Source organism: Bufo gargarizans, chromosome 6 (assembly GCF_014858855.1).
Source record: "Bufo gargarizans isolate SCDJY-AF-19 chromosome 6, ASM1485885v1, whole genome shotgun sequence".
NCBI lineage: Eukaryota > Metazoa > Chordata > Amphibia > Anura > Bufonidae > Bufo > Bufo gargarizans.
Genome location: NC_058085.1, coordinates 199,295,619 through 199,315,179, shown reverse-complemented (window position 1 = coordinate 199,315,179; position 19,561 = coordinate 199,295,619). Strand labels below are relative to the sequence as shown.

Below are 19,561 nucleotides of genomic sequence, written 5' to 3'. Positions count from 1 at the left end.
TTAAAGACGGCCCTGCACATGACGGATTTTTCGCATGGATTCTGTGGCAAAAACAATGTTCCAAAACCATATTGAGATCTTCCCTATAATTAAGAGAGTCCAGATGTTAGGCTAGGTCTACACAACGACATTTGTCGCACCCATGTCACGCAACAATTTTTATAATGATAGTCTCTGGTGTAGCACTGCGACATTCTGCGACGGTCGCAAAAACGCTATTCAAAATGGACTGTCGCGTTGCAGCATGTCGCAGTACGGCACTATAAACTATCATTATAAAAATTGTCGCGCGACACATGTTGCAGTGTCGTCCTGTAGACCTAGCCTTAGTTTTAATTGTGCTTTTTTCTCACAGTGTGCAATTTTAGAAAACACACTGCAGGAAAAGCGTCCTGTCCATTCTGTGCAGAATCCGCATCCAGAATTCCCATTGAAAATGGGCAGGAATGAAAATCCGAGCGTAAAATGTACCAAAAAGACATCAGGAAAAAACTTTAAAAATTATGCATATGCCACATCATGTTTTTTTTTTTACTCTGTGTGAACATACCTTCAAAAATATGACAAAAAAACTCTACAAAAAGGTGTGTGCGAAGGAGTATATATTACAGGGGGAGTGAAAATCATGCGGCTGGTGGTGCACACAGAAGACTGCACAGGGCTTTAAGGCTCAAAGAACGAACTTTCCCCGCAGCCCCCTTAAGTGGGAGGAAACTATTCTATGATTGACAGCTCGTTCAACCAATGTTTGACCCTCGCGACGGCTCTTGACGGCTAGCTCACTTCCTGTGACTCCTACGATATGATTGGCTGAGGAAGGGTCGTTCTTTCTTTCCTTCCTCCCTGAGAGAAACCGTACCAAGATGGTGAGTGTCTCCGCTTAGTAATCTTGTACAATCCGTGGAATATCCGTGTCATCCTGCCTCGCACTCGGATGAGCACGCCGTGTGGAGATGCGCACACTTCTGCGGCTGTGTTTGGAGAAGTTTCGTCCATATAACCTTGCAGTGTGAACTCCCTGGGCCTGGAGCGTGCCGGTCCCTGCACTCCGGCGGGCTGTAGTTGCTCCGCCGCCGCTCGTGTGTGTAGTCTATGGCGCTGCTCACCCCCGTTCTGCTGGTTCAGTGGCTGCTAGGGTATATCTGGACTTGCTTGGTGTGTGCTGCCCGTGTACCGATGTAGCAGAGCTGTTAATGTTATGCGGATAGATGTTAGTTCTCTGCAGTTCATCCTCCAGATCGGTAGGAGAGCAGTGAACCTACTGGATCTCGCTAAGAGTCCCCATGGTGATCCTGGCAGCTGCACCTCTGCTGATTAGTGCCTTATTAGACCCCTGGGGTCGGCATGCTGATATCTAGGAACACACCACAATGACGCTTTAAATGGCTTTTCCGGATTTATATACTGATGACCTATACCTTGGGATAGTGCATCAGTAACTGATGGGGGCCCAACACCTGGAACCCCCACTGATCAGCTGTTTGTAAGGCACAGGCTCTCCTGTGACTGCTATTTTCCAGGTTGGACAACCAGCTCTATTGCATCTGGTGCAGTTATGGGTTGTTCAGTTCTTTACAGTGGTATATATAGGTGTCATGGCAGAGTCGGAGACCCCCACCCAGACTGATGAACTGCAGTATCATGGTTTACCTTTATCTTAATGGTGGCCATATTCTGTGTTTCTGTTGCAGTCCTTGTCTAGATGAGACATCCACTGTATAGTTTTCTCACATTTCTCCCCTTAGTGCCACCATTGAAGAACATCAACCCCACCTCCAGAAGTGGTGCAGGAGACAATTTGGGGTTGTTGCTTAGAGGAGCTTTGCAGGAAAGCCTTAGTGTCCATGAGAGAAATAAATGTGTAATGTAACTATGGAAGACTTCTCTATATGAGCTTATAAACACCTTGATAAAATATCCCGTTTACTTCTATTTCAGAACGACAGCGTCACCGTTAGAACTCGGAAGTTCATGACCAACAGACTGCTTCAGAGGAAGCAAATGGTAAGCCCCTGTGTGCTCCTAAGTAATGTCTTCTCCATCTTTATGCCTGAAGAAACCTTACTTGAGCTATGTGAATTCTTGGATCATGATGGGTTTGATTATTTCTGTAACAAGTCCTGTGGCCACATTCTTCCTAAAATCTGTGTGGTGTGCTTTTTGTGTTTAGGTCATAGATGTCCTTCATCCTGGGAAAGCTACTGTCCCAAAGACCGAAATCAGGGAGAAGCTGGCTAAAATGTACAAGACTACCCCAGATGTGATCTTTGTCTTCGGTTTCAGAACTCACTTTGGTGGCGGCAAGACTACAGGCTTTGGCATGATCTACGATTCTTTAGACTATGCAAAGAAGAATGAACCCAAACACAGACTGGCCAGGGTAATGGGCGAGGACTGTTGAAAGCTTTTTCTGACCCTGTCAATCTACAATGCGATTCCCATTGCCACAGTCTAGCCTATAGCTTCTGAAGAAGTGGGATATGTAGTATGTGAAAACCTTAAATATGGGTCTCATTCACACAACAGCTTTTCTTTTCCATGTAATGTACATGCAAGTCGGTGTGGATAGTCGCACGCCATTTTCTCCAATGCATGTCCTCCTTGTGGTAGTTGGGCAATGAACACTTTCGCATTTAAGTGAGGGAAAAATGGAACTAGAGGGTTAGTCTACTGAAGACTTTTTTTTTCGATAGACAGTCCTTTGTAAACCCCAAGGAGGAGCTCTTATGGATGGTTCTCCATTCTGATGCAGAGTTTAAATGTTGCCATGCTTATGCCCTTACGATCTATCTATTAGACAAGCCCTCTAACAAGGTTTATGTGCTATTTAACCTTTGCAGAGTAAAGTGCGCCCCCAGATATATATTGGGTGTAAGTACAGATGATCTTTTTTTATACTACTGGTAAATTTTTCATTAAAAGGGTTGTCCTGCCATTTATATTGATGTCCTATCATCAGGTTAGGACATCGGTGATGGCTAACCTCTGGCACTCCATCTGTGGTAAAACTAAAACTCCCAGGATTCTCCATTCATTTCTATGGCGTTCTGAGAACAGCCAATCAAATGTGAATCTTGGGAGTTGTAGTTTTACCACTGCTGGAGGTTAGCCATCACAGGGTTAGATCATCAGTATCAGATCGGCGCTGGTCCGGCACCCCCGCTGATCAGCTGTTTGAAAAGGAGGTGGCGCTCCATGCAAGCGCTACTTCCTCTTCATTACACTACTCGTCGTCTCCTGTGGAGCTGCAGTGTCGTGTAATTACAAGTACTCGCTCCTCTCAAGTGAATAGTGAGTACTTGTTACACCGCACTGACAAAACTTCTAAGACTATGAGCAGTGTATTGAACAGAAAGCATCTCTCGTGTGGAGTGCTGCCGCCTCTTCAAACATCTGATAGCAGGGGTGGCGGGTGTCGAGCCCTGCCAATAAGGTATTATTGACCTATCCTGAAGATGGGTCATCAATATAAATGGCAGAACAACCCCTTTTTTTAATTCTGTAGATGGTTAAGATGGCCATAAAGCTTGGAGAAAATGTCAGTGGTCTTAAGCATGTTGGTGTTTAACATGTCCAATCCTTCTTTCTGTTGACATCTGCCAGTTGGGGGTTGTTGGGACACCCCAATAGACATTTGATAACTTGCCGGTCCTACTGAAATGGACAAGTTCAGGCTACTTGTTTCTCGTGTGTGTGTGGACGCCTTAAGAGTAGTGTTGAGCGAACTTGTGTCTAAAGTTCGAGTTCAGGTTATCGAAGTATCCTGTTATGGATTCTAAATTCCGTTATGGTCCGTGGTAGCGGAATCCATAACCGGATACTTCGATAACCCAAACTTTTGACGCCGAACTTAAAACACAAGTTCGCTCAACACTACTTAAGAGTAGTTGCTACGGATGCAAGGATAACTTTTATTATGCTTTCCTTTAGCATGGTCTCTATGAGAAGAAAAAGACTTCCCGAAAACAGCGTAAAGAACGGAAGAACAGAATGAAGAAAGTTAGGGGTACAGCTAAAGCCAGTGTGGGTGCTGGTAAAAAGGTAAGTGCAAGACAATGGCTTGTAATGTCGATTAAACAGCAGTGTCACAATAACTTCTTCCCATTTCTCTCGTTTTTACTCTCCCTTCTCTGATGTACAGAAGGTAACACTTCCTATAGAGGATTAGTATGTAGAGGCCGCTAAATTAGTTTTTCCATTACATAAATTATAGTGTTGAGTTCTTGAAATTAAATTAGTATTGTTTTAATGTGTTGAGCCCGAAGAACATGAGCCGTATTAGTCGTCCCCATTGCTCACTGCTTAGTTGCTGCTGTATCTCAGGCAGGATGGCTGTCCGATCAGTGGTTGTGGTGCGGGTTCACCCTGGATTGCTGCTGTCCAGTAGCCAGCACAGAAACTACTGCTCAGATGCACTAAGATTTATTAAGGTCCAGCATTTTACACCAGTCCGTTTTTTTTTTTTTTTTCCCTGCACTGCTGCTGCATCCTCCAGCAGTCTGTGCACCTGAAATGAAATTGTCACTAGCTCATAGCCGGCATAGATTTCAGCCATCACTTTCTGGCATAAATGATGTGCCAGGGCTGATGGTGGAGGGGGTGGCATATAAACCTCACTTGCACCTAGATTCAGTTCTCATCAAGCTAATAAGAATAGGGCTTAAATAAGGGCTGTATTACACAGTTAGATTTACCAGACGCCTGCTCGTCGGTGAAGGAGACTGCTGCATGCACAGTATGGGGAGGAGTGATCGCTAATGCCATCTTTCATGCCCCTGAAGAACCATTGTTTGCTGGCAGCAGAGCATGTTTAGACGGCTAACTATGATTTTTGTAACTGTGTAAGTGATGGGACTCTGTAAACTTTTCTAAAGTTAAGCAATTGAAAAGATTTTTTGCCCAAAATGAGTATAATGCAATAATGTAAAAAGAATGCCCTGAAGGGGTCCATAGCCTTTAACGTTAACACTTAATTTAGAAAAATCTCATTTTCTGAAGACACCTTCCCTTTAAGCTGGGTCTGTACGTACACCTTTTGTTGCAATACAAAAATCACTGTCCACAGTGAATGCTTTGAGTAGTTTGAGTCTCTTCTAAATCTCTTCAGCTACGTGAGTATTGCTGGAGTGATTTTAGAGGACCATTCATCGGTCCAAAGTGGTGCCCTGGGATCTCACTGTACTTGCTATTATTCCGGGGTGCCGCTCCATTCTCCCACTATGTCGTCCCCCCCCCCCCCCATATTTTCACTGACTTGGGAGGAGCCTGCCATTTTTCTTCCTGGGCGTTCCTTCTTCCGGGCTGTAGCGCTGTCCAATCGCAGCGCAGAACTCACAGCCTGGGAGTTGGACAGCGCTACAGCCTGGGAGAAGGAACGCCCAGGAAGAAAAATAACAGGCTCCTCCCAGTGTTACCAAGTCAGCAAAAATATGGGGGGACATAGCGGGTGAACAGAGCGGCGCCCCGGAATAATAGTAAGTACAGTGAGATCCCGGGGCCCCGCTCTACACAGCCTGATAGTTATCTTACAATGTTTGAACTGATGAAAGGGCTTTAATCGCTGCAGACAAGTGAGTGTCTAGGGTTTTGCAGCAGTGATTTGGAAACTATTTTCAAGCTACTAAGTTCCCTATGGACAGCGATCTCTGTGTGCTTTAACATCTAGATTTAGTTTGGCCCTGTGTTTGTTTTTTTTGCCCTAAAAAAACACTAGCTCCAGGTGTTGGTTGATAGTGTATATGGGAACTAAAAATGCAGGACACAAGTTTTTTGCCACTGGTTGTTTTGTTCAGGAGTTCTTAAATCATTCCTATAGGGGGGAAAAGCATGATCTGCTGCCCATAAACAGTGATCAAGCTGTCTGCACCAAAGATAGTTTCACCTGATGAATGAGCGGCACAGTTTACGTGAGCAGATTATCAGGAAAGATCGTTTGTTCCCAATAATCTGGCCGCCGATTGGGCTGTGTAGATGCGGCTTAAGCTCTTGCTCGAATATCATTTATTGTGCTGTATTAGGGAACTAGATGACTTGTGAGTGTTCTTTCAAACTATTTAGTTGCTCTACTTATTAAGGGAAGTGTTTAGTTTCTGTATCTTGTGCTGACTATTTCTGCCTTTTTGTTCCACACTTTCTTGGCATCCTCCTTCAGAAATGAAGTGATCAGCAGGTATAGTGACTGCATGAGTGTGATCCCCTATTGCAACCTCGAGCTTCACACACAGTCCCATTTTAGTTTTGCATGTGACTACTAGGTTCTAATCATTGGATGTGAGTTGATGTAACAAGCATTTCATTTCTGACATTAAAGAACTCCTGCCAAAAATGTTATTCTCTGACCAGTTAGAAAGGTACATGAGAATCTGTGGTGAATGTCATTTTCTTACCAGTGACTGTGAGATATACCTTCCTTATACATGTGACCAGCAAGCAGACTCTCCAACGGACTCTGCATCTTGTGTGGACAGGAAGTCAGTTTCTCGATGTATTCCTATGGGAGCCCCACTCTAGGTCTCGTAGGAATGAATAGAGACGTAACTGACTTCCCGTCCTCTGTCAGTTGGAGATTAGAGAGTTGGTCACTTTACATCACTTTCTAGCAAGTCAGAGAATAAACATTTTGCCTGGAGTTCTACTTTGTCATTGCATAGTTATTGGATGGACCATAAATTATGCTTTATAATGTGTTAATAGATGTATCATCCATTTTCATAAAATTTTTGTGTATGTGTTTACCTAGAAAAAAAAAAAAAGTATCCTGCTAGTTCGAAGAAGTCAAACCTGTCAGTCAACAGTCAGCTTTTAGAGTTACTTGGAGTCTTTCGTCTAAAATCGCCATTATAGAACATTAACATCAGGATCTCCATTACATTCCCCATATTAGAATGCTACCTTCCATTATGCTGTCCATTGCCGATTTTCTCAGAAAAACACTTTTTATTCAATGTTGGCTTCTGAAGGTGCCTAGGGGTGGTGTTCATGCGGCCAGTGCCCAGGCCCCTTGGTGCTTTTCATACGAAACCCCTCCCCTTTCACCCCTCTGGTCCGCCCTAGGTTCTTCTGATTACATCCTCCTCTTGGTGAGAAATCCAGCGCTGTTCAACAGATTTGCCGCGCCTGCGCACTTCATTCCTCATTTTGGGCATAGCGACAAGGCCGGCTACATTGGGATATACAGGCCGGCACATGCGCATTAAACGCTCTTGTGCCTCTGCCCATAATGGGGAATGAAGTGCGCAGGCTGGATTTCTCATTCTGATGTTAGTGTTCTATAATGGGCCGGTTTTAGGTGTAAGACCTAAGTAGAGTCTCGTGCACATGTCTGAGCCTAGGGCGCAGAGCCCTGTATGGCTCCTTGCTACAGAGCGGTACAAGCTGTCACACTGCGCAGAGAATTTCCTTCTGTAAAATCAGAATAGCATGGAGGTACGATGGGGAACTAATGACTAGTGTTGAGCGAACTTGTGTTCAAGTTCAGTGTCCAAGGTGCAGGTTATCTGAGAATCCCGTTATGAAATCTGCTACCCACAGACCATAAAGGAATTCTATGACGCCATGCACCACGGAAGCCTATAAGAGGCATTCCATCATAATAGAAGTCTATTCTGGCCATAGACTTCTATTATGACTGAATACCAGCAGTCTGAATTAACTGTCCTACTGAGTATTAACAGTTGGGATGTCCATGCACAGCGTGACACTTTGCAATCAGTGCTGCCAGTAGCAGAATGTGTAGGGACAATCCCACTTACTGGTAACACCCTTTTGGACCTTCTGGCAATTCATAAACGTTTGGCAAAAATAACAGGAATAGCACACCTGTGAAGCCTAGAAGCTTCAGAAGTATTGCATATGGAATGCAAGTAGCTACTAAAACAGACATGTTAGGACCTGTGACCTCTCCTCTGTAAAGGATCTAACTTTCCACACAACTTTGCTTGAAACCAGTAGTACTAGCCAATATAGGAAACTTTGTAATATATCTTATTAGGGAAAATAACTTCACTTCTGAGCTACTTCTCTATCCCCTGCCACCTGAATTCACTTGTTTTTCAATTATAAATGTGTTCCTAGACCTGTAAGGGCTTGTTCATTTGCAGGACAAGATTTATTTTTAATGGCACCATTTACCATAACGTGTATTCAAAAGGGGGAAAAAATTCTTTGGGACGGGGAAAAAAAACAAACCTGCAATTCCGCCTTGGGTTTTAAGTTTTTGTGTGGTGTTCACTGTGTGCTATAAATGACACTACCTTTTTTTCTTTGGCTTAATAAGTTTGATTTAGGCTTCCATCTGTCAGCAGATTTGTACCTATTAACCTGGCTGACCTGCTGCAGCTGTAGGCGGTTCACATGCGCTCACATTACTGAAAAAAAGTTTTAATATATGCAGATGAGCAACAAGGGCGTTGCCATTACACCTAATGGTTCTGCTGTGCCCTCTGCACTTTGACATGGCCAAGTATGATATTTTGACTGACTGGCCCTGTCAAAGTGGAGAGAACAAATAGATCTAATTTGCACTCAGGTTTGTGGCAGTGCACGTGGAAAGTATGCGTTTCTGGTCTTTTTAGAAAAACTATGATCCCAGCTAGGGGTGGGCGGTATAGGCGATATAGGCGATATGCGATATGAATTTGGGCCACGATATGGATTTTCGCCATATCGCCTATATCGCCGGACCGCGATATGATCGCGCGCACCATGTTCTGAGCCGGCCGGCACAGTGGAGGGAGGAGGAGGGGGGAGGAGGGAGTCTCTCCCTCCCCACTGTGCGCGGCTGCCGCTGAACACCAATGAGGACAGAGTAGGAGGAGGAGGGGAGGGACTGTGGCCACTGCACTACCAATGAATGTGCCGGCCATATCCCTCAGGGTCCCCCTCCTCCCCCCCATCATTGGTGGCAGTTTGCAGTTCCGATCGGAGCCCCAGCAGTGTAATGCTGGGGCTCCGATCGGTTACCATGGCAGCCAGGAGTCACGCTGCTGAAGTCCTGGCTGCCATGGTATGTTAGTGAGCAGAGAGCAGCGCATTATACTCGCGTGCGCTGTGGCTGCTGGTCGCTCCTTCTTCTGTCTGTGCGGCGGATAGCTAATGCTTACAGCATTAGCAATGCGCCGCACAGACCTATGAGAAGAAGGAGCGACCGGCGGCCACAGCGCACGTGAGTATAATGCGCTGCTCTCTGCTCACTAACATACCATGGCAGCCAGGACTTCAGCAGCGTGACTCCTGGCTGCCATGGTAACCGATCGGAGCCCCAGCATTACACTGCTGGGGCTCCGATCGGAACTGCAAACTGCCACCAATGATGGGGGGGAGGAGGGGGACCCTGTGGCCACTGCCACCAATGATTAATACTGGGGAGGGGGGGTTTGCGTTACCAGAGGGGGCAGATCAGAGGCTGGGGAAGGGGGGCAGATCAGAGGCTGGGGAAGGGGGGCAGATCAGAGGCTGGGGAAGGGGGGCAGATCAGAGGCTGGGGAAGGGGGGCAGATCAGAGGCTGGGGAAGGGGGGCAGATCAGAGGCTGGGGAAGGGGGGCAGATCAGAGGCTGGGGAAGGGGGGCAGATCAGAGGCTGGGGAAGGGATCAGGCTGGGGAAGGGGGGCAGATCAGAGGCTGGGGAAGGGGGGCAGATCAGAGGCTGGGGAAGGGGGGCAGATCAGAGGCTGGGGAAGGGGGGCAGATCAGAGGCTGGGGAAGGGAGGCAGATCAGAGGCTGGGGAAGGGGGCAGATCAGAGGCTGGGGAAGGGAGGCAGATCAGAGGCTGGGGAAGGGGGGCAGATCAGAGGCTGGGGAAGGGATCAGAGGCTGGGGAAGGGGGCAGATCAGAGGCTGGGGAAGGGGGGCAGATCAGAGGCTGGGGAAGGGGGGCAGATCAGAGGCTGGGGAAGGGGGGCAGATCAGAGGCTGGGGAAGGGGGGCAGATCAGAGGCTGGGGAAGGGGGCAGATCAGAGGCTGGGGAAGGGGGGCAGATCAGAGGCTGGGGAAGGGGGCAGATCAGAGGCTGGGGAAGGGGGGCAGATCAGAGGCTGGGGAAGGGGGGCAGATCAGAGGCTGGGGAGAGGAGAAGATCAGAGGCTGGGGAAGGGGGGCAGATCAGAGGCTGGGGAAGGGGGGGCAGATCAGAGGCTGGGGAAGGGGGGCAGATCAGAGGCTGGGGAAGGGGGGCAGATCAGAGGCTGGGGAAGGGGGGCAGATCAGAGGCTGGGGAAGGGGGGCAGTTCAGAGGCTGGGGAAGGGGGCAGATCAGAGGCTGCCGCCATGGTCAGCTCCCTGCTGTTGTGTGCACTATGCACAGGGCAGCAGGGAGAGTGTAAAGTCCTCTATAGAGCTCTATTAGGGTGAATATGACAAGGGTTCTAGCCCTTAAGGAGGCCAATAGTTAATAAATAAAAAGTAAAAAATAAATAAAATTTAAACACCCCCCCCCCCCCCCCCAATATAGAAAACAATATATCGCAATATATATCGCATATCGCACATGCTTAAAATTATATCGCAATATAGATTTTAGGCCATATCGCCCACCCCTAATCCCAGCACATGTTTTCTTCAGGTATCATGTCATTGGGTGATCGGTGTCAATTTTACAGAGTAGGTTTTGGCTCCTAAAAACACTTCTTCCTGATTGTCCCATTTGTCCATACGTAAAGTATCCTTAAAGGTTTTTTTCCGGATTTTAATATTGAGGACCTATCCTCACAATAGGTCATCAATATCAGATCGGTGGGGGTCCGACGCCAAGCACCCCTGCCAATCGGCTGGTTGAAGAGAAGGCTGCGCTCCATGCAAGCATTGCCTTCCCTTCATTGTTTACCTGTTTTCTGTCGACATCAGCGTTGCGCAGATGTAATTACATGCAATCCCATTCACTTCAATGGGATGGCTACTTTCTATTCAAGTGTATAGGAACAAGCCGTCCCATAGAAGTGAATGGGACGGCTTGTAATTACATCTGCTCAACGCTGCAATGTCTACTGTGAGCAGGAAAACTATGAAGGGAAAGGTTGCGCATGGAGTGTGGCCTTCTCTTCAACCAGGTGATCGGCGGGGGTGATGGACCCCCACCGATTTGATCAATATTTTGAAATTTGGCATAATCTCTTTACTGACCCTCAGAATAAACTTATTTATACTACACAGTGAACACCATAAATTCCACACAAGATTAAATTGCATTATTTTTTTTTATTTCCCCCCAAAAATCAAGGGATTTAGTAAATATACCCCAAAATGGTTCCTCAAACTTGCAATTATCCCGCAAAAATAAAAATTATAAAAAAACTAGTTATGACTGCTGGAACACACAGCCTAAAACTGTCACTAAGGGGTAAAAAAATACAATTGTGTCCCATGAGTTGTGCGCCAACAAGATTTACTTCAAACCATTAAAATTCTACAATAGTGAAATTTTTGGTAGGGTTTTCCCAATTTGTGTTACTGGTAGCGGGATAAGATTCTCTTGATTTAGGTTTAATCAATTACCCTTTTATTTTCCTGCTACTTTCCCAGTGAGTTTGGGGATAGTTTTCACAGGTACTTGTTTTGTTGTAGCTCCTGGTTTGCATGAAAATGTAACTGTTTTATAAGCTTGCTGATGACTTTGTGTACAGAATAGCTCTGTTTAAGGCCTCATGCACACGGCCGTGGATGTATTGCGGGCCGCAAACAGCAGGTCTGCAATGTGCGGGCGCCAGCTGTGTGCTTCTGCATCACAAATGTGGTCCCATTCACTTGAATGGGTCCCCAATCCAGAACTGTGAGGAACGGAGGCCCACAGAAGCACTACAGAGTGCTACCGTTTTCCAGTCCGTGCCTTCATTATACGGTGTGGACGGATCACAAACCCATTCAAGTTGAATGGGTCTCGATCCTTCCCGGCCGCCGCTCTGGTCTTGCCGTGCTTTGGGGACCTCAAATTGCGGTCTCCAATGCACGGAACGGCTGTGTGCATGAGGCCCAAAGGGGTTGGCTGGTTTCCTATATTGATGACTTATCCACAGGATAGGTAGTAAACATCAGATGGGCAGGGGTGTCATGTCAGACCCCTACCAATCAGCTGTTTGAAGCACTCGTGCTGTCTTCTCTTCACTGTTTGCATGCTGACTTTGCAGCGGCGAGCAGTGTAATTAAAACTACTCCGTCCCATTCACTAAAACAGGGAGGAGCAGACAGTGTAATTACTCCTTCCCATTGAATGACTGAGCAGTTGAAATTACACTGCTTGCCGCTGCAATGTCGACAGCGAGTAGGTAAACGTTGCAGCACTTGCACAATGGCTGATCGAGGGTGCTGGTCTGATATTGATGACCCTTCCTGAGGAAGTGTCTGCATGGTGGTGTTTACTGTGTACCTGGAGAATAGTGTTTTTTTTTTTTTTTTTTTTTCTTTCATCATACTGCTTGTTTAAAGGGAACCTGGATTTTGTGTATAGAACTGAGGACATGGGCTCCTAGATTTCCGCAATACCCAGTCCCCATAGCTGTGTGCTTTTATTGTGTATAAAACCCGATTTTAAACATATACAAATTAACATAAGAGTCATATCTTGTGTGACCAGAGAAGAGTCATATTTTCAAGCTCTGACTCATCTCGGGTTCATTTGCACACACAATAAAAGCACACAGAGCTATGGGGACTGGGTATTGCGGATGTGCTAGCGGCCATCTAGCAACCCATGTCCTCAGCTCTATATACAAAATTTTGGTGACAGGTTCCCTTTTAGAAACAGAAAAATCCCATAGCATGATGAAGCAAATTTTCTTTAGTCCCGTGGCCTTGTATCAACCCAGATTGCAAAATGATTAATTTGGAGGCAAAATTTTACCTGCCATGTAAATTATGCATCTATGTATTCTTCATTGCCATAATGGGATTGAACCCCAGCTTGTGAGGAAGTAAGCCTTCCCAAAGAACATTTTTGGGAGTCCTGTTTGAGGCAATTAAGAATAATGGGAGGTTAGGTAGGCAAGCTTGCATGTGGAGTTGTTGCATTTTTGTTTCCCATCTCTGGGGGTGAGACGTGGTAGCATGCAGCCACCTCGGTGTTTAAATAGTGAGAATCGGGTCGCTGGTTAAAGGGGTACTCCAGGGTTTGATATTGATAAATCATCAATGTCAGATTGGCAGGGGTCTGGCACCCTCATCTGTCAGCACTGCTCCCACTGAAGTTACTGGCCCCAATGGCTGCTATGTGGGGCGAATATGAAATCCTAGAATATCCTTTTTAACACTAAATGTAAAAACCAAGGCAGCTACGCATTTAGCCATATCAGATATGTCAGTGCTGCTCCTTCTGGCCTGTCCTTAGCCCTATATTACACACCATGTAAAAGCTGGGCACACACTCTCCTAACTGCTGTTAAAACACCATGAAATCCCTCATAGTTGTGAGAATCTGCACGTGCAGTACCTGTTAACCCTTAGAAGACCTCACGATTTTCTATTTCCATTTTTGTTTTTCATTCCCTGGCTTCCTGGAGCCATAACTTTATTTTTCCATTCACCTAGCCATATGAGGGCTTAACTATTGCAGAACAATTTGTACTTTCTAATGGCACTATTTAATATTGCATATGATAGTGGGGAGCTGGGAAAAAAAATCTGAATTGGGAAAGGGGGTGGGGGGGGGGGGGGGGAGAGAGAAACACAGTTCTGCCAGTCTTTATTTATTTTTACACAATGTTCCCTATGGATTTCTTTTCACTTCTGTTTGCTGCCTCAATTTTTCAGTATAGCATTGTTAGTGTTATGTTAAACATGATGTGAAACCAGCTTAAGATGTACTTTTCATTGTATTTTTATTTTTATTTTGCAGAAGGACTAAAGGATCCCATGACTGTCCACATGAAGATTATACTTCTGTTCTTGTAATAAAAATGTATAAAAATTGATTACCTGTTTTTGTTCTGATTTTACATACACAATTACCATATATAATATTTAGCGAAATATATAAAGTACTGTAAGTTTTACAGAGTAGCCATGATACAGCAATGGAAGTTACATGCATGGATACAAGATGGTTATTGTGTGCAGTGTTATACAATGTTAAATGTTCCTCAGTTAAGATTTGCTCGGCATATTAACACCATAAAGAAATTATCCCATGATAGTCAAAAATGAAAATCGCACCTCATAAGACATGACAGCCTCTTTCTAACAAAGCTAGAACCATCCCTGTACCTCATATGGGTCCAGAGGTCTTGCCATTCATTGCTCCAGTTATTCTGCTAGATTATTTCAAGCTGGCAGCTCAGGGAGCATGTTGGGGGGGGGGGGGGGGTCCTTTCTGCTGCAGCTAGTGGCAGTTGCAGGATAGGACTCAGCATGTGCAGAGAAAAAGCCCAAACAGCAAGTGGTGCTGTACAGATGGATTTCACTTAATAACTCGGCTATAATACAGTTTTAATTGCATACAATTACAAAAGTATCCAGATCCAGGTGCTGGTTTGAAAAACCTGTCAACACCAGTGTTGAGCAAAGTATTAAAAAATTTGATTCGACTGCTTCGCCAAATTACTTTAATCACAAAGCGCATTTGTTTAAGTAGTGGGTGCAATAATGGTGAGTGGCAATTGCACTGTCACTGTACCCCTTAGATGCCATGTTCATAGCAGATCGTGGCATCTGATAGAAATAATAGTGCAAAATAAATTGCATAATACCTACCTCATCCATTTGCTCGTGACAGGCTAGCTGCCACCATCTTGATTCAAGATCTGGCTTGAAATCTCGCGTGGCCCGTGATGTCACCACGTCGGCCCGTATGTTCAGTGAAGATGGTGGCATCCTGCCTTTCAAGCGAATGGGTGACTTGGGTGATTATTTTATACACTATTTCACGGAAAATGAATTCGCTACCACAAAGCATAAGGAAATTCAGCTTTGCGGCGAATCTATTTTAACTTGAAATTCACTCAAAACTAGACGATACCTTTTTACGAACTGGGCCTATTTATTTATTTTCTCCCTACCTTCCTAGATGAAAAAAACACAACTGTGCCATAGTCTCAAGGATTTCATTTTTACAGCATTCCCTATACATATGTTAATTTCTTTCTGCGGGTTAGTATGATTAGAGATGCTGCGTTTTATGTTTTTTTTTGTTGTTAATTTTTCTTTGCATTGCTATTTTGATTCCCATACCATAATCTTCGTAACTGTGTGAGGGTAAATTTTTTGCTTGGCAACCTGTATTTTTTTATACTATTTTGGAGTGTTATGACTTTTTTTTTTTTTTCCCCCACACCTCATCCATGACAGTGCCCTTTGTGAGTAGAACCTCCCATTAAGGAAAGGAAACCTGAGAAAATAAAATGGTCCATGCACCATCTGAGGTTTTCTATCCTCCAGATAGGATGTTCTGAGGGGGCGCTTGCGAAGGTGCATAAGAGGTTCACACTTAGGGGCTGGGGAAGTTCTGGACTTGCCTTACCGTAAGGGACCTATCATGCAGCAGCATGACTTGATGAATTACCTTTCCTTATCTCCATCCAAGTCCCTTTTCTATGGTGGGAGCCGCTGTGCCGCGGCCCAGTTCGGTGAGGTAATTGTGGCAATATTGCCTAGTGTCTGACATGTCTGCTGGTGGCTTCCTGTTGGTCCTGGGGAATGTGCAGTCTGCTGGCGATGTTACTTTCAGCCTCTTGACATAACTTCCTGCACAGCCTTACTGGATTCTCATACAGACGCAGTGCCAAACGAGTTAAATTGGCTTATGTGCTTTTGTATACGGTGGGGGGTTCACATCTCTGCATCATGGGGGAGAGGGAATTGTTTTTGTTAGGCAGCAGAAGGAAATGTGACCTTCAAGTCGAAGCATAAAAAGTATGGAATCTGTGGGGTGTATTACTACTAGCCTGTTTGTCAGCTACGTGTGTATAAGGCTACTGTCACACTGCTGTTTTGGTTTGTTTGTGAGATCCGTTTCGGGGCTCACAAGCTGTCCAAAACGGATCAGTTTTGCCATGATGCATTTTGAATGGATAAGGATCTGCTCAGAATGCATCAGTTTGGCTCTGTTCCCCCTTGGAGGTGAACGTTTGGCTCAGTTTTGTCAGACTGACACCAAAACAGATCAGTCCTGACACAATGTAAGTCAATGGGGACGGATCCGTTTCCACTGACACAATAGAAAACTGATCCGTCCCCCATTTGACTTTCAATGGTGGTTAAGACTAATCAGTTTTGGCAATGTTAAAGATGATACAAATTGATCTGTTCTGAATGGGTGCATGCGGTTGTATTATCTGTGCAGATCCGTGACGGATCTGCACCAAACTACAGTGTAAAAGTAGAATATGCTGGTTTTCGAACAGTATGTCTAAAAGTATTAAAGCAATAGTAAGGGTTGGAAGTGAAAGCTTCTTTAAAGTCTTGGAAGCAGTCTTTGCTGCAATCCTCTGTGGTAGTAAGTAAAGAATTGGATATTGATTGTCTGAAGGGAAAAATGATAGACTCAAATCAGAATAAGTCTAGGGCCTCATTCACAGGAACATAAAGTGCCCATGACCGTGCTGCAGAGGCGGACCCCTTGACTTGAATGGGTCTGTGATCTGCAATATACGGCAAAATGTCCTATGTTTTGAGGAGCGGTGGTATGCATCAGAAACGCTTTGGACTTTCTGGTCCGTGCCTACACACAGCAAAAGATAGGACATGTCTTATCTTTTGCAGATCACAGACCCAGTCAAGTCTGCAATACGGTATTCACACATCTGGTGCCTGTGCACTGTGGTCTGGAGAATGGGCATGGTGACCATGTGGTGTGAATTGAGCCCTAATGGTAATTCTTCAGACTATATAGCAGAAAAAAACTTTGTGGCCGTCGTGGATGAAATGGGGAAACAGATGACCCTTGACCTCTATATGGTTAGGAACACAGAGTTTAAATAGCCCCCAGTACTCTGTGTTTTCCTGCCCCTACGGGGTGGGGGTGGGGGTTAACATACAGAGAAAGAAGACAGGAGAAGATTGCCTGTATCTCCTGCAGCAGGGGCTAAGGATGGACAGCAGGGGCAACAAGGGCCCTTGTCCCGGCTTAGGCTGGGGCCTGCAGTTCTTACTATTTGGCAGTCTTCCTTCCACTTCGTGGAAGCGTTGATAGCGGAATAAACCAGTGTGGCACATTAGGTGGTGCTGCTTGGAGTTGGGATCCCACCCCATACGTATGATATATCAAATATATATACTGGAGTTTTTGATGTATCACTTGGTGGAAGCAGTCAGCCAGAGCCGTCCTGCTGAGGCATGTGCACAATGCTGCAGTGTCTCTTAGCTTGATTGGGATGTGGCGGATGGAGCGCATCTGAGGTCATTGAACGATGGAGCGCTCTGAGAATACAAGGCAGAGTTCTGTTATGCAAGAGGCTGGGAAAGTGGTTAAGCCAAACTCCCCTGACTAAGGGCTCTTTCACACTTGCGGCAGGACGAATCCGGCAGGCTGGTCTCCCTGTCGGATCCGTCCTTCCGCTGGACCGCCACTCCGTCCCCATTGACTATAATGGGGATGGGGGCTGAGCTCTGGCGCAGCACAGTGAAAGCCGCCGGACTAAAGTCCTGCATGTCCGACTTTTTAGTCCGGCGGCTTTCGCCGTGCTGCGCCGGAGCTCAGCCCCCGTCCCCCTTATAGTCAATGGGGACGTAGTGGTGGTCCGGCGAAACAGCGGAAGGACGGATCCGACAGGGAGACCGTCCTGCCGCAAGTGTGAAAGAGCCCTAAGCTGCACATGTTGGGATGGGTAGTGTTTGCTGCAAATTTATAGGCAGGGATTAGCTGTAGGGCACCAATTACAATTGAGAGGGTGAGCTTGTAGGGACAGTGCGATACATATGCAGCCAAGTGTGTGGGTGACGAACTGTGTGAATTGATACACTAATCTCTCCAGTATATTCAGATGTAAGAGGGTTGTGTGGATGTGTGAGCATCTAAAGCAGTGACAACTGCAGTCAATTCAGACTATCTGGCCTCGCCTCCAGAAAACTGCGCTGCTGTCAACAGCAAAAAGACATATATTGCACATGGTAAGACCATCTAGTGTGTAATAAAGAAAAAGTATAATAAGGTATTGATAAATGGAGACGATGACCTAAGATAATAAGACACAACTTAACTCGTAAAACAGTGTTTATTAACAACACAGTGCTGCAATATAAAGCACTGACCTGATTGCTGCCGTTATCAGTGAAATAATAAATGTTCCTGATAGAAAAGAAAAAAATGTGTAAGATTAAAACTGTTATACATTTTAATGGAATATAATAAAAGATGTAGTTTTAATCACATACATTAGCTGGGACCCCTAAAGGGAGTATTTGACAGCTAGTTCTTTTGTGAAAATGTTAATGAGGCCCTCCTTTGTGATATACAGGTCCTTCTCAAAAAATTAGCATATTGTGATAAAGTTCATTATTTTCTGTAATGTACTGATAAACATTAGACTTTCATATATTTTAGATTCATTACACACCAACTGAAGTAGTTCAAGCCTTTTATTGTTTTAATATTGATGATTTTGGCATACAGCTCATGAAAACCCAAAATTCCTATCTCAAAAAATTAGCATATCATGAAAAGGTTCTCTAAATGAGCTATTAACCTAATCATATGAATCAACTAATTAACTCTAAACACCTGCAAAAGATTCCTGAGGCTTTTAAAAACTCCCAGCCTGGTTCATTACTCAAAACCGCAATCATGGGTAAGACTGCCGACCTGACTGCTGTCCAGAAGGCCATCATTGACACCCTCAAGCAAGAGGGTAAGACAAAGAAAGGAATTTCTGAACAAATAGGCTGTTCCCAGAGTGCTGTATCAAGGCACCTCAGTGGGAAGTCTGTGGGAAGGAAAAAGTGTGACAGAAAACGCTGCACAACGAGAAGAGGTGACCGGACCCTGAGGAAGATTGTGGAGAAGGACCGATTCCAGACCTTGGGGGACCTGCGGAAGCAGTGGATTGAGTCTGGAGTAGAAACATCCAGAGCCACCGTGTACAGGCGTGTGTAGGAAATGGGCTACAGGTGCCGCATTCCCCAGGTCAAGCCACTTTTGAACCAGAAACAGCGGCAGAGGCGCCTGACCTGGGCTACAGAGAAGCAGCACTGGACTGTTGCATGTCATTCGGAAATCAAGGTGCCAGAGTCTGGAGGAAGACTGGGGAGAGGGAAATGCCAAAATGCCTGAAGTCCAGTGTCAAGTACCCACAGTCAGTGATGGTCTGGGGTGCCATGTCAGCTGCTGGTGTTGGTCCACTGTGTTTTATCAAGGGCAGGGTCAATGCAGCTAGCTATCAGGAGATTTTGGAGCACTTCATGCTTCCATCTGATGAAAAGCTTTATGGAGATGAAGATTTCATTTTTCAGCACGACCTGGCACCTGCTCACAGTGCCAAAACCACTGGTAAATGGTATACTGACCATGGTATTACTGTGCTCAATTGGCCTGCCAACTCTCCTGACCTGAACCCCATAGAGAATCTGTGGGATATTGGGAAGAGAAAGTTGAGAGACGCAAGACCCAACACTCTGGATGAGCTTAAGGCTGCTATCAAAGCA

At 45.5% G+C, this 19,561-nt stretch overlaps 1 protein-coding gene across 2 annotated transcripts; it reads left to right on the top strand.

Moving 5' to 3' along the window:
* The first annotated feature begins 778 nt into the window (after window positions 1-778).
* RPS24 (ribosomal protein S24) lies at window positions 779-13,899 on the top strand. Of its 2 annotated transcripts, XM_044297879.1 has the most exons (6): window positions 779-866; window positions 1,939-2,004; window positions 2,171-2,380; window positions 3,931-4,041; window positions 6,152-6,169; window positions 13,824-13,899. In XM_044297879.1, exons 1-5 carry the CDS (start codon window positions 864-866, stop codon window positions 6,155-6,157), a joined length of 396 nt encoding a protein of 131 aa, XP_044153814.1. In that variant the 5' UTR covers window positions 779-863; the 3' UTR covers window positions 6,158-6,169; window positions 13,824-13,899. The 2 variants fall into 2 exon arrangements, with proteins under 2 accessions (XP_044153814.1, XP_044153811.1); XM_044297876.1 differs by lacking the exon at window positions 6,152-6,169.
* The last annotated feature ends 5,662 nt before the right edge of the window (window positions 13,900-19,561 follow it).

What these genes read in the sequence shown, in the direction of transcription:
- RPS24 (XM_044297876.1), top strand. An exon ending in TGCTTCAGAGGAAGCAAATG is followed by an intron (nt 2,005 to 2,170) that starts GTAAGCCCCTGT and finishes TTTTGTGTTTAG; the next exon opens with GTCATAGATGTCCTTCATCC. An exon ending in CCAAACACAGACTGGCCAGG is followed by an intron (nt 2,381 to 3,930) that starts GTAATGGGCGAG and finishes GCTTTCCTTTAG; the next exon opens with CATGGTCTCTATGAGAAGAA.